Source organism: Sorex araneus, chromosome X (assembly GCF_027595985.1).
Source record: "Sorex araneus isolate mSorAra2 chromosome X, mSorAra2.pri, whole genome shotgun sequence".
Classification (NCBI taxonomy): Eukaryota; Metazoa; Chordata; class Mammalia; order Eulipotyphla; family Soricidae; genus Sorex; species Sorex araneus.
In genome coordinates this window covers 74,255,608-74,271,039 of record NC_073313.1, presented here as the reverse complement: position 1 = coordinate 74,271,039, position 15,432 = coordinate 74,255,608, and the positions used below count along the sequence as shown (strand labels likewise).

The 15,432-nt window shown below is 38.8% G+C and overlaps 1 protein-coding gene across 4 annotated transcripts in view; it reads right to left on the bottom strand.

Annotated features, from left to right (window-relative positions):
• Positions 1–15,432, bottom strand: part of MCF2 (MCF.2 cell line derived transforming sequence) — a 76,581-nt gene that overhangs the window by 25,009 nt on the left and 36,140 nt on the right. For all 4 annotated transcript variants that reach the window (XM_055122351.1, XM_055122352.1, XM_055122354.1 and 1 more), the window contains exons 14-19: positions 13,821–13,936; positions 13,636–13,705; positions 11,867–11,959; positions 10,077–10,169; positions 8,678–8,803; positions 7,448–7,669 (exon numbers count right to left, since the gene is read on the bottom strand). In XM_055122351.1, coding sequence (XP_054978326.1) covers positions 7,448–7,669; positions 8,678–8,803; positions 10,077–10,169; positions 11,867–11,959; positions 13,636–13,705; positions 13,821–13,936 — 720 coding nt within the window. The remainder of the gene's footprint in view (positions 1–7,447; positions 7,670–8,677; positions 8,804–10,076; positions 10,170–11,866; positions 11,960–13,635; positions 13,706–13,820; positions 13,937–15,432) is intronic.

Below are 15,432 nucleotides of genomic sequence, written 5' to 3'. Positions count from 1 at the left end.
TTCACCACCACCAAAGTGCCTAAGACCCTCCACTACTGTTCTGAATTCTTCTCTAGTTCAACTCTTCCGCTCCTATCACCCTCAACCACCACTGCTTTGGCATCTCAATTTTAAAATCCAAGGCCAAAGGTTTGACTTCATTCAGTACTGTCGATCTATTTGGCAGAGGGTGTGGTGTTTGAATGCTGTATCCATGAAATGCCATAATTCACTGCAGTATTATAGATCACCGTGCCTCAAATAAAAATATTTGTAAAATACTGTCAATCCCTTTGCTTTGTTTTTCTATATGCCACAAATGAGTGCAATCATCCAGTGCTTGGCCTCTAACTTATTTCACTGAACATAACCCACTCCCTCCAGTTTAATCCAAGTTGTAGTAAATATAAGATTTCATATTTTCTTATAACAAATTTTCTTATAATTTCTCATGGAATTCCATTGTGTGTATATATGCCACAACTTCTTTATCTAGTCATCTTTCATTGGACAGCGAATCTTTGTCATAAGATATGAATACACAAATGGAGCAAGGAAAGTCACTTTAAAAAATGATACTGGGGACTTAAAGAGAGTGCAGCCACGTGGGCTTTCCCATTTCTCCACGCCCGCACCCCCAGAATGACTGACGAAGAGGATGGAGCTGCTTGGGACACCGGCAGCCCACCAGCAACCTGCAGTATGTGACTTGAGAGTTTCCGCCAGGTCCCCCGTGCGGAAATCTCTCTCTCTCTCCTTCAACTTTTTCCCTGGACTTTAGACAGAAACCCAAAACCGCGCGGCCGCTGCTGCGGCCGCGCAACCTAATGTCATCTTAGTATCAGCAGTATGTAATGGTTCCTTCTTAATGGGTCGGACTTTTGTGGGTGATCCTAACAAGAATAGTAAGTATTTTGTTGAAATATTGAAGGCAATCAAAATGGTAGCCATCTCTCTAGACTGAACTAAGCTATATCCCCACGCCGGCTGAGAAGAAATATCCTTCTTTCTCGGGAAGAAACGTGGCGTGGTGTCAAACATAGTGTGATGTCCATTAAGCAAACAGACCTGGTGGCGTGGGAATGGGAAATAAGGGGAAAAATTAGGTACATGGACCAGCGGGATGCTGGTGGTATCTCGAGCCGGAGCCGATATCAGCGCAAGAGCTTTGGTTCCAGAAACTGCTTGCAGACACTCTACTAGACTATCAACTAAGCCAGAGCCCCACGCCGGCTGATGACGGGAAATAACCATCCTCTTCGGTTTTTTTCCCTTTGTCAGACAGCGTGGCGATTACTAAACAGGCGTGAACTCGGTGGCGCGGGGCAAGGGGGAAAAAGAAAAGTTATGTAACAAACAGCAGGACTTAATATCTCTATATGCTTAGTAATGGAGAATTATCAAATGCCTCATTGGCAATAGGACTGTCTTTTTCTTTTTGGGGGGAAACCCCAGCAACGGTAGTGAGTTGTGTGTTGAAACATGGAATGTAATCGAGATAAGCGCAAATGAAGTGAAACTTATCACGTATAAGGGTGGGGACTAGGGAGGTGGGAGGGGGCGGCAGATAGACTGGGGGGGTTGGGGATGGAAGATGGGCACTGGTGAAGGGAGGGGTGTTTGAATATTGTATAACTGACATAATCCTGAGAACTTTGTAACCCTCCACTTGGTGATTCAATAAAAAAAATTTAAAAAAAAAATGATACTGGGAAAACTAGATAGCCATGTGAAAAGAAGAGAAAGTGGATCCCTATCTCATATCATATACAAAAGTCAACTCCAAGTGAATTCAAGTTGTTCAAATTTTTTGGACATCAGTTTCCTCAACAATAAAATAGGAAGTATATGTATTTCAAAAACTTTTCATTATTATAAAATAACATGAGTTAACTTTTTAGATTATTCAATTATATTATAAATACTTTCTTATTTCTATTGTATTCATAAACATATAGTAGTTATAAATCTAACCATTATATAATAAGGTTATTCAATAAAAATATTACACCTACAAGTGATATACAGGAATAAAATTCATTTGAAATGTGTGGATTACATTTATTTTCTCAAATCACAAAAATATGAAAATTTAATTGAAAGGGTTTTCTATTAAATATTCACTGTACCATGGAACATTTTTCTCTGTTTTAGAATTTAGAGGCAGAATTGAGTCTTTTTTTTTTTTTGCTCTTTAGGTCACACCCGGAGATGCACAGGGGTTACTCTTGACTCATGCACTCAGGAATTACTCCTGGCAGTGCTCGGGGGACCATACAGGATGCTGGAAATCGAACCTGAGTTGGCCGTGTGCAAAGCAAACACCTACTTGCTGTGCTATCACTCCAGCCTGAATTAAAAGCCTTAATTAACTACATGGGCATAGTTATATGATTTATCATATGATAAATAATATATAATGCAATAATGAGTCTGATTCTAAAGTTACACACTAACTGGTCTCTGCCTTGTCCTTCATATTCTGATGATAGCCGGTAACTACAAATATATTTCTTTATTAAGAGACATTTTATCTGAAGACATCTTGTATCAAATATTCAGGAACCCAACACTGAAGTTAATTTTCTGACACCAGAGAAGAGTAAAGCTTTTGTGTACCTTTGTCAAAAGTCACAGAGATCATCAAGAACTCAGGAATTTTTACCAATAACTATAATCTTAAGACTATTATTTTAGTCTCTAGAACAGTTACTTCTTCGATTAGTGTCATTAAAATTTTGATCTTGGTACTCAATCATTGAATGACTGAAACGCAAGCACAAAAGTTTGTAAGTATGTAACTGTACCTCACGGTGATTCACTAATAAAAAAATGATTTTGAATCCCATTAACAAAAAAAGTATAGCTAGCTTGAAATGTATTAGGTTGTATTTGTTATAAATGTATTATAGTGATGAATGAATTAGGTTTTAGGTAAAAATACTAAGTGAATCTATTTTTTGTTTGTTTTATGGCCACAACCTGCAGGTCTCAGGGCTTATTTCTGCCTCTATATTCAGGAATCGCTCTGGGCAAGGCTTAGGGGACTATATGGAGTGCCAGGGAATTGAATCTGGTTTGACAGTGTGCAAGGTTTACCCACTATACTATTGTTCCGGCCCTGTAAATGGTTTTATCCTGAAAAGAGTTTAGTTTTGCGAATGTAATTGCAAGATAATTACAAAAAATTTAATCCGTGTATATCAAAACCATGCACAGAACATTACAATAATATACATTTAGCCAAAGCACCCACACTTAAGGACATCAAGTAAATGAGAACAGTGGCTATAGGGCCAGAAAGGAGATTAAGTGTTGGAGAATAAAGATAAAAATAATCAATGTAAAAATGAAAGAACAGAGGCTAGAATGATAGTACAGCAGCTAGAGCATACCATATGGTCCCTCAAGCACTGTCAGTAGTAATTTCTGAGTAAAGAGCCAGGAATATCCTGGGTGTGGCCCAAAAAACCAAATTAAGAAAAAGAATGAACAAGAATAAGACTTTTCTGCATAGTGCAGTGATTAAGAGCATTGATCCCAGGGGGCTGGAGCGATAGCAAAGTGGGTAGGGCGTATGCCTGGCACGTGGCCAACCCAGGTACAATTCCCAGCATCCCATATGGTCCCCTGAGTGCCGCCAGAAGTAATTCCTGAGTGTAGAACCAGGAGTAACCCCTGTGCATCTCCAGGTGTGACCCAAAAAGAAAGAAAAAGAGATCCTGGTGCCATCTGATTGCTATTGAATCTGTTCTACCCTACTTAAATGCTATGGGTTCTTAGATAAATGACTGTTCTAGAATTCAGGTTTCATATCTGCAAAACTTGGAACTGTCTACTAATAGTTCCAAATTCATATGAAGTTGTAACACAGTTTAAATATACTAATAGTGATAGTTGTAAGCACTTCAAACAGTTCTTAGTACACAGTAAGCACTTAACATATGTTTGCTACATTCAAGAGTGGATGATTATAAATGCATGACCTAGGAACCTGAGGAATTTCAATACATCCATTGGACCAAAACCTTTCCATTCCATAGAAACTGCTGCTTCAAAATAGATCTCACATCATTAGAAAGTGTACACAGACCAGCGAATGCAACTTGATAGGGTGAAGTCAAGGCAATAGTCTTTGAAAGAGAGGGAAGCTCTTCAGCTGCAGAGAGGATCTGCCAAGGGGAAATCTTTAAAACTAGTAAGCCAGTTGTCCCATCAGACATTGACTAGTAGTTCTAACAATTATTTAGCATGGATTTTCATGATAGGTAAGGAAGAGGGGATGAGTACAGCTCAACTTCCACCCTTTTTCAGTAAGCAATATCGCCTTTTTGCTAATTCCACTCCCCATCCTTGCAAAAATGACATTCTCTTTGATTAAGGAAGTTACTAGGCATTATTGAAAAACAAAAGGAAATCAGAGTGATTTCCAACTCCTCTTGAAATGTCAGATATTATTTATTTGCTGTGTCTAGTAAGTCAACAAGCCCATCTGTCTACCTCCCATGGAAATGTTTCTTGCATCTATCCCACCTCTGTTTCCATGGTAACCATTGAATTCTCACAGTTTCAGTAACTTATACAAGTCCCTCCTTATTCTGAAGGACTCTAGAAATACTCTGTTGGTGTGCACATTACTGTGACACATTCAAAACAAAAGGACACGGCAAGGAAGATCGCTCAAGTGGTAGGGTACACGCTTAGCATGTTCAAGGCCCCAAGTTCATTCCCTGGCACCACAAGCACCCTGAGCACTACCAGTGTACATGGATCATATATAAAAAAAAATTTAAATGCAATGTAATTCAGAACTAATACCATAGTCTTTACTAGATGCTAACTCAAATTTTTAAAAACGTGAACAAAATGGATTTGGGTTAAACACACTGAGGAAGATAAAGTAGCTTCTTATCCCCCAGGTAACAGACAGCTGGAAACCAGCTCCCTAGCTGATGTGAATGACAAATTCATGTGTCTCAATGTTAAGTTTTAATAATTTGGGTGAGAAAGTAAAGGATGCTTTGAGGGCTTGCTCAGGATGGGAGATGCCTGCTGAAAGTAGACGGAACATGATGGCCACTTAATACCTGTATTGCAAACCATAACACCCAAAAGGAGAGAGTACAAGGGAATGTGCCTGCCACAGAGGTGGGGAGAATGGGGTGGGGTGGTGGGAGGGATACCGGGATCATTGGTGGTGGGGAGTGGGCCTTGGGGAAGGAATGGGTACTCGATCATTGCAGGACTGAAACGTAATTATGAAAGTTTGTAAGTCTGTAACTGTATCTCACAGTGATTCATTAAAAGGTTTATAATAAATATATAAATAAATAAAAGGTAATACTTAGAGATGCATGAGAAAAAATTGGGTCAGATTGGGCCACACCCAGAGGAAATCACGGATTACTTCAGGTTCTTTGCTCTGTGTGCTCATGGTAGGATCAGGGGACCATATGGGGTCCAGGGGATCAAAAGCAGGTCAGCCATATGCAAGAAAAGCACGTTACTCACTGTACTATCTCCCCAGTCCCTCTCAATATTTATTAGAGACATGAAGCTCCTTGGAGATTTAAAGTGCTGAGGGGGAGGTTCCAAATATCAAAGGAGTGGCTGCTCTTATTGTGAAAAAACTGAGACCCGGAAAGATATTGTGTCACTGTGATGGGTTCAGAAGTGAAACAGGGAGACAGAAATAGTACAGTTGTTAAGGCACTTGCCGTGCACTCAGCTGACAGACCTAGATTAAATCCCCGGCACTGCATATGGTCCCCAGAGCAACTCCAGGAATGATTTCTGAGCACCAAACCAGGAGTGAGCCCTGAGCACTACCAGGTGTGCCCCACAAACCAAAAACAATCCAAAACAAACAAAAAGTGAAGCAAGAAATGTTAACAGCAGTTAAGAGTCTCAGACATAATGATGGGCAAGTTAAAAACAACTAGTGGCTGCTAACCTGGCAGGAAAAACCAAAAGCAAGCCTTGTTTATCTGGCAGCTTCCTGATTTAACACTTTAGGTCTCAAGCCACACTTCCTGTCCTCTGGATGGTACACCACTGCTAAAAGTTTCCTCAGGTAGGGGCTGGAGTGATAGTACAGCGGGTAGGGCATTTGCCTTGCTCACTGTCAACCCGAGTTCGATTCCCAGCATCCCATATGGTCTACCGAGCACCGCCAGGAGTAATTCCTGAGAACAGAGCCAGGAGTAACCCCTGAGCATCACCAAGTGTGACCCAAAAAGCAAAAAAAAAAAAAAAAAGGGGGCCGGAGCGATAGCACAGTGGGTAGGGCGTTTGCCTTGCACGCGGCCTACCCAGGTTCGATCCCCGGCATCCCATATAGTCCCCCAAGCACCGCCAGGAGTAATTCCTGAGTGCAGAGCCAGGAGTAACCCCTGAGCATCGCTGGGTGTGACCCAAAAAGAAGAAAAAAAAAACAGTTTCCTCAGTTAGCCAATATACCAGTAATGACAACTGGGAAAACTCATAATTCCGCAGAAAAAATGTGATAGTGGTCGGGATTCCACTTTCTCAATTTTCTATTAACAAATGGCTCCTTTTTTACCCTTTAAAGCTTAAAAGATAAAATTAGTAGAGTGTGGGAAAATCAAACTTCCCAAATACAGACTTGTGTAAACTGACATTTCCTCTTGTGAAAAGTCAAAAATCTTTTGGGAGTATCACTGGCTGGCCAGTAACTTCCCCCTCCCCCCAAAATATCTTATTATAATACTAAATTTGAGGACAGAGTGGTCATTTAGGTTTTCGAAGAGAAGAAAATAATTTCAAAGGACATGAGCAGTGTGATAAGGATTCAAATAAAGTCAGAACTTGGAAAGCCAGGAAGGGAACCAGTCCGGAGAGGAGGAGGAAGACTGGGTGGAGATATGCTAAACACAAGTGAGTCCTTTTTTGTTGTCTGTCTGTTTAGGGACCACACTCAGTGGTGCCCAGGGTTACCTCCTGGCTCTGCGCTCTGGGCTCATTCTTGGCAGTGCCAGGGGTAGAACTGAGCCAGCGAACAGCAAGGCAATTGTCTTATCCCTATATCTCAAGCTCTGCCTCTTCTCTATCCCTTTTTATGGTGTATCAAAAAAAAAGGAAGACATTCCTTCCTCTTTGTCTTTTGTGTGTGACAAAAGCTCCTTGCTGCCAAGACTAAGAAACTCACCTAGTACCAACTCTAAAGTAGGGCTTCCTAGGGGGTGCCTGAGTCACGTTCCACAATTGCAATCTGTGCCTGAAGGACACCAGAGAGTTAGGGACAGGAGCAAGAGAAGAGAGGAAAGGAAAAAGCCCTGGCCTCCCTTATTCTCACTGCAGAGAAATCCTATTTTATCCAGCGACTATGTAAGAGATCTGCTTAAAGAAAGTGTGAAACCAAAGTCTAAACTCCAGTCTTTTGAGCTGAAATGATAGATACACAGAGACAAAACAATATTATAATACTACACAATTTAAATGGTCTTACTTTCAAGCTGTGTTTAAAACTGTAGGAAGGATATTTAGCAGCTCCTTCTCCAGTTTCACCGCGCCTTTTGCAAAACACAATGGCCTTTTCATACAAGAAAATTTGTCGCTGCATCGGCTTGAATCTTGCAAGTTCCTTCATTTTGGTGGCCCCCTTCCTGTGTCCAGTCCACACGCTGAATGCGTTTTGTGTGATCATCTTGCCCAGATCATTTATGTTTCCCTAGAATGGAAAATGAACACTCATTTGAGCAAGGCACCGCTACATTCAGATGAATGTTTCACCATGAAAATGCTTTGCTGAAAATGTTGCACATTTTACCAGAAGAGTCACTTACAGCTTTGTAAAATGGCATTCATCAAGAACCTGAGGTGATGATAGTAAGTGAACAAATGAGAGAGACAAGTACTGGAGAGGTTCCACTTTGATGCAGAATGTGAAGCACTAAATAAAACAAACTGACAAGCAGTAAGAAAACAAATTCCTAAGCTTTTGTGAAACGGTAGTGGTCACTAGAATAAAAGAATAGGGGCTGGGAGTAATAATGGAAGGGGGTCCGTTGTGGCAGGATAGCACTAGAACTACCATGAAAGAAACAGAAATTAATTCTCTCAAATAGAGGTCTGAAGCCTAAATCCCTGAAGCTACACAATCTTCGAGATCAATGATAACTCAATACACATTACAAAAATTGTTCATATCTTTTTACACAGAAACAGTTACGTGTCACGGATGGATAAAGTTACTGTTAGGAGTGGGAGATGGAAGAAATCTCGTTTCCCCTGACTGTGAGGCCACGTGCATGAATCACGTTAAGGTTAACTCATTCCATCTCTTCCTCAGTCCTGATTGGTGAAAAAAATCTACCAGTCCCAAGTTTCTCCACTGGGTGGAGCCAACTCTAAAGAGTTGATCTTTTTTCTGCTCTATCCATCTTAGACTGGGGCAAGCAGCAATTCCGGGATAATATGTCTCCTTACAAGACCCAGATAGTTCCTCTATCAGATTCTGAACTTGAAGGAAGGCTGTTGGGGGCAAGAATAATGTCACAAACTCATTTGACGGCTAATCTTTAAAAGTCAATTCTCCACATAACATTATTAGTTATACTGTTATGTGGAGAATTTAGCTGTCCATTTATCTAACTTTCACAGTTGGCTCCAAGCGAGGAAGAAAGGAATCTTAATAAAGTTATCCTCTAAAAAGCAATAATCATTAAAATTGACTTACCTTATAGCCATTTATTGAAACCTGATGCATAGAGTCATTAACTGACTTCAGCAAATCCAGCATTGCATCAAGTGCCTCCTTTAACTGATCAACTCCAGCACAGTCTTGGCTATATTTTAATAGCTCCTGGAATTAAAAAATAAGGAATTAAATTTAACATTTGACAGATATTAATAGCTGGAGAAGATGAATAACTTTTTGGTTAACACGCTTTCAAGAAAGAAATCAAAGATAATGTCAAGTCTTTGAGTAATTTCTTTCACATTCCACATTATTACTATATTTAATAACAATGTCAAATTGGAGAAAGAAATGAAATAGTGATTAAACAGAATAAGGCAAAGGGCATTCATTGCTTTTGGAGCTGAAAGACAATAGCTACTAGGACACCCTAGAGATTAAGTATTAAAGCAATTGTACATTTTGCATCCTCTGCATAGGACATTTTGTTTTGTTCATCATGCAAATACCATAGAATATTATGAAAAATATTTTAAATAAGTTATGTTTCATTGATAATAAATACATTTTTACTTAAATTTTCACATCACATGGAGTGTGTGCCATCTTCATTTATTGAGAAGTCTCACATGGAAAACAACCTCAAAACTCTAAGATTGGTCTGGAGAGAAAGTACAGCAGGTAGGGCCCTTGCCTTGCATACGGTTGAGTTGGGCTCAATTCCCAGAATCCCATATGGTGCCCCAAGGACCACCAGGAGTGATTCCTGAATTCAGAGCCAGGAGTAACTCCTGAGCATCAGTGGGTGTGATCCAAAAGAAAATTCTAAGAGCTTTTAGCTCTGATTAGTAGTAAAAGTTCTTACACGTAGACCAGTGTAAGCAGTACAAGTAAATCAATAATTTAAAATGTTCCAGAAAAAAAACATTTCAGAGGTTCTTGAATTTATGTACTTTTCTTTCTTTAGCATGTGAAACATCATAGGAAAGGGGCAAATGGCATTGATTGCTGGGCTAATTCCAGCTTTCCTAATCACTAAGCCTACCCATTTCTCATGCTTCAGAATCAATAACTTTATGTTCAGTAGCTTTGCTGCATCTGACTCAGAGAAAGGAAAAGAAAGAAAGAAAGAAAGAAAGAAAGAAAGAAAGAAAGAAAGAAAGAAAGAAAGAAAGAAAGAAAGAAAGAAAGGAAGGAAGGAAGGAAGGAAGGAAGGAAGGAAGGAAGGAAGGAAGGAAGGAAGGAGGGAAGGAAGGAGGGAGGGAAGGAAGAAAGGAAGGAAGGAAGGAGGGAAGGAAGGAAGGAAGGAAGGAAGGAAGGAAGGAAGGAAGGAAGGAAGGAAGGAAGGAAGGAAGGAAGGAAGGAAGGAAGGAAGGAAGGAAGGAAGGAAGGAAGGAAGGAAAAGAGGTAGAAAGAAGGAAAGGTTTCCTGTAATTACCTTCAACAGTAACTGATACTTAGTGATTCTTTGCACTGGTTTGAGCAGATAGGAATCCAGACCAAGTCTGTGTTTTAATTTCCTTTGGCATTCCTGTTATTAAAATATAATTAACAATAAATTTAAATTGGTATATACCTGTAAAAATGTTAAGTGTTCTTTGATTAGACCCAAAGAATGAATGATTCTTACATCTCACTCAAGGAGAATTTACCAGAAAAAAAATTACTGTTACATATAGCTTGATAATTAAAGGGATAGGATAGTTGAAAAACAATATTGCAAACATATGAAAGGTAGAAATTTTTTAAATTTGAACACTGAAGATATTCAAATGTAAGTTCACAGTGATATCAAATGCTTTTTAAGTTAAAAATGCAGTGAATGACCATAGGTGAAAATGACCAAGAAGATCTGTTAAAGAACTATCAAAGACAATTTTAAGTATTCAGCTACATAGTAAAAGAACTAAAAGAAAAATAGGTTGCCTGACTACAAATCACCCTGAACTTGAGAAAGGATTTTTTTCATACCACAAGAAAAACATAGACCTTATCAAGTGGTGCTACATTTTATCTGATTGTTGGCTTACCACCACTGTAAATATAAGGGTCATGACTAGATACTGGGAAAGTTGTCGAGTCTGTAATTAGGACAAAATGGGGCTGATTAGGATTCAATGTACATATATGAAGTGGAGAATAGAAAGGGAGTGGGTGAAAGATCCAGGTCTCTCCTCTCAATGTGGATAAAATCTAATATATGATCAGATTCAAATAATTTCAATTTATTATTTGATCTATTTCTTAAGATTTCTTTAATCATGAAGATAAAATTCAGTGAAATGTAATGTTTTGATATACTGATAACAGATTTATATAACTCTTATAACGTGGAGAGTTTGGGGTAGAATAGAATAGGTACTTAAGAAACTAAGTGAGCCAGAAATATAAAAACAAGGAAAGCAGAATGAAGAAAAATCGGTTATATTATACTACATTGTATCATGCAATTGATTTGTAAATAGATATGATAGAATCATAATATAGATATCATATAAATATTATGGATACTTTATACTTTAATATTATATATCAATGTAATCAAATTTGCATATAACTGTACTGGACAATAGCACTGTAGCACTGTCCGTCCCGTTGTTCGCCGATTTGCTCGAGCGGGCACCAGTAACGTCTCCATTGTGAGACTTGTTGTTACTGTTTTTGGTATATTGAATACGCCATGGGTAGCTTGCCAGGCTCTGCCATGCAGGCGGGATACTCTTGGTAGCTTGCTAGGCTCTCCGAGAGGGACGGAGGAATCATTGGACATATGAAAGGCAAATGCCCTATCTGTTGCACTATCACTCCAGTCTCGTACTGGACAATCTGGTGGAAAAATAATGTGTGTCTCAACCGTGTTGTTGGTGGTGATGATGACAGTGGTGATGGGGCAGGGAGAGTGAAAGTGAGCAAAATACCCATTTCTCATAGTACCAGCACAGACATATTACCGGAGAGATAGAGAAGAAAAGTAGCTAAAAGAGCAAAATGTTCTTGGCTCTGAGGAGTAGGATATATGTGTTTATGTGTATGAATGTGTGTCTCTGTATGTGTTTGAGTGGTGGTCAATTTTTTCTTTGATCCATCTATTCATTTATATAACTTGTAACTATATATCCATTAATATATTATCTATCTACATAACTTAGAGTAGAAAGTGATTTTATAAATAAAAAATAGTCTAGTATTTTTTAGAAAAAGGATACCAATACCTGTATATTACTATACCTGAAAAAAGGCGCATTCTGAAAACTTTTTCCAAACTGCCTCTGATCTGGGTTTATTCTGACAATATATTGCATATATCTTAAAATCATCTTTCTGTGATAAATAGCAAATTCAAATGTATTATTAATTCTGAATATGTACTTTTTAAATAGAAAACTCTAGAGAAAATGAATGTGGCAAGTACTATAAGGAATGTGACCTAAAGAGCCTGCTATATGGAAGCTGGATGGGAGCTCCTTTTACAAGAACAGTATTCCCAACAGACCAAGTGAAGGAATATCATTACCCAAATAATTTCACAACTTGCACATACAGCATTGAGAGTTTGAGAAATGCCTTCCCTGGCTGAACCATAAATCAGACAAATCTTTTCATATCTGTGAGATGATGGGTATCAAGAAGTATGTTCTTTCTAGTTATTAGTACTTGGTTCCACAATGAATGAATTCGTGGCTAACTTCCAGGGTCCTTGCTCCATCACACGAGCCATCTATCCATGATATTCATTTCCTCTGGAATCATTTGACTCTCATGTAATAAGTTACATCCTAGGCTTTAGCGGTCATATAATTAGATAGCTCTTGTCTAAGCCCTCATTTATACCTCCAATAGATGTAAGATGACTTCTTAAACCTTTTATAAATCTCCAATATAGCACAACTCACACAGATTTTAAGTCTTGAACTTAGTATCTGCATTGCTTATCACAGTTCTTGGCATATAGTAGGTGTTCAATGATGGTGATAAATGAATAAACATAAGCATTTATGAAACCACTACTACTGGTTGCCAAGAACTGTGTTAACCTCATTAGCAATACAAAAAATATATAGGCTATGGACCATGCCGCAGAGACTTTTTCATCTAGTTGGAGAGATTGCATATTACATAGTACATTTACTTAGTGAATGTAAAATCCCCAATGAGAAACACAGACATTGGAGAAACACAGACATTAAGTACTAAAGAAGTCCAAACAAAAAGACATCCTGCTGCTAAGAGAACCAGGGAAGAATTTGGCCAGAGTTTAAATGTGTTTACAGTTGTGTTGAGAAAGGTAATGATCCACAATTCTTTCTTATACTTACTATTGTTTTGCTCCATAAACACTTTCTAGGATATCTATTAAGAAGTTTTCAATGACCAATCCAATTTACTCTCAAATAAAGTCTGAACTGGTCTTCAGCGAGGAATTAGAGAAGCAGAGAACATTCTAAGAGAAAAATCTCTAATGGGAGAGAGTGGGATTACACAATCTGGGTAGGGAGTTGTACTAAGTACAGTCTTTGGGCATAGAGAAATGAGTTTCCCTAAATAATCTCAGAGAATTAAAAAGCACAGGCAGCTCTCTCTCCTTTGCAAATTTGAGTTTATTCTATGTGTAGTACAGGGAAATACTGGGACGTCCTTTAGTCTAAAATCAACTAAGCGAAAAATAAAGGTGTGAAGATTATCCCAACCTTAACATCATAGACAGGAAGGCCTTGGACTTCTGGGATCACATTAGGGGTGATGATTTACTAACTGGGCAATTGTAGTATTGAGTATCACAGAATACAATGATTACTGCATGCTCTAGATACTTTATTGCATCAGTTTCTGTAACAAAAACTTGTAGAGCATTGACTACCTGTTGGATACGTCTCTTCCCCGAATATAAAGACATAAAAAAAATGCCCATCTTGTCCCTTTCTTTTATCTGTCCTTATAAAACCAGTTTCTATTTTAGCCGCCCATGTGATATATTTTCAAATAATAATTTAACTAACCCTTTCCAGGAAACAAGGTCCCACTCTTTCTGGAGCATTCATGCAATTTTCCAGACTATTCATGAAAATGCTGTGAAAGAATCAAAGAAATAAATAGGACATGATTTAATGTCGATCTAATAAATTGGTGAGAAATTCCTTAAATAAATTCAGAAAAAAGAAAATTCATCCTGGCAATTACATACTTGTTGTGGAATTCATATATTTCTGCCATGTTTCCAAAGAGAATATCCTTTTTATTTCTCAGGAGAGGTGGCATAAGACCAAACATCGCTGGATTATCCATCTCTGCTCTATAGCCCTATAGAAAATAAGCACATTTATTTGGTTAAAAAATATTCACACTGACATTTGGTTGGGCCAGCAAAGATGTAAGTACAGCAGAATGTAGAACAGATTTGTAGGTGAAGCTGTGTCTAATGTCAACATTCAAATCTTTCTGGTTCCTAAAGTCATTCATTACTTTTTTTTAAATAATAAGATCACAGAGACAAGGTTTTGGCAGCTAGAATGAATATTCAACAGAATATTCAAAAGGTAGACCAATGAAGCCTTCCTCTTTGGCCTTCATTTTATAGGTCAAAAAAAAGAGTATAAAAACTTATTGTTGGATAACATTGGGTTGTCCTTGCTCTTCCCAAAGGGAGCTTAAGATTTATTGAGCCACTCCCACAACAGTGCCCCTGAAGCACAGCCAATTCCATCAAGCACTAATGATCCTTTATTGCTTCTCTCTTTCCTCTATGTCATTTGCATGGTTTATTTAGCAATGTCCTTTCTGTATAGACACAGGAAGACAGTTGATGCTATGCTTTTGCAACATGGGAGTTAATTGACTCCAAAATAATATTTGTTGCTAGGCATCCATATTTACTTGACTTAAGACTCATTTGCCGAGGGCGCCTTCTCAGATCCGCAATTCTAAATCTAAATTCTAAATATTAGAATCCGAGATTCTAATAGACCCCAGGGCAGTCAGTTTTCATCCTTGATCTGCAGGGGACAGGAATTGAGGCACACTTTGGGCACCCAAAGCTGCAACGTTCCAGGCACCCTCTGCTCATCCCATACAGGTACCCATCTTGTGTCAGGGCTCCTTCCCAAAGCTGCAGCCACTATTGCAGCCTTGGGTTATTCTCCCCCCTACATATCTCATAAGAACCATAAGTTACCCTCTTAGTTGGAACTTTCACTAGGTTAGCTTCACCACCAGAAACACATTAGCCAATAACTCATTAAGTCCACCTCAATTAATACTGCATCATAAGCAGAATAGTAACAGTGAGCGTGAAGGGCTAAACCACATAGGTCACAATGGTAAAGCAACGCAGACCCCACCAAGCTTACTTATTGAAGAGGCTACCCCAGAAGACCCCAACAGCAATGAAGTGCTAGACAACCTCTCTGACAGGGAATTTAGAAGGGAGTTACTGAGGATGCTTGGGAAGCTAAAAGAAACAATGGAAAGCAATGCCAATAAAATACAAGAGGATTGGAAGGTAGAAATTACAATGGAAATGTCAGACCTGAAAAACCTGGTAGGAGAATTTAAAAACTCAATGGAAGGCTTCAGCAGCAGAGTAACAGCTGCTGAGGACAGAATCAGTGAGCTCAAAGATGAAGTCCAGAGACTCTCTAGAAAAGAGCAGAAAATGGAAAAGAGACTCACAATCCAGTAACAGATGGCAAGAGAAGATCATGATGAAGCCAAGAGGAGTAACATAAGAATAACTGGAGTCCCAGAGGGACAGGAAGAAAACCCTGATGAAGAAGAAACTGTCAAAGACATCACTGCTA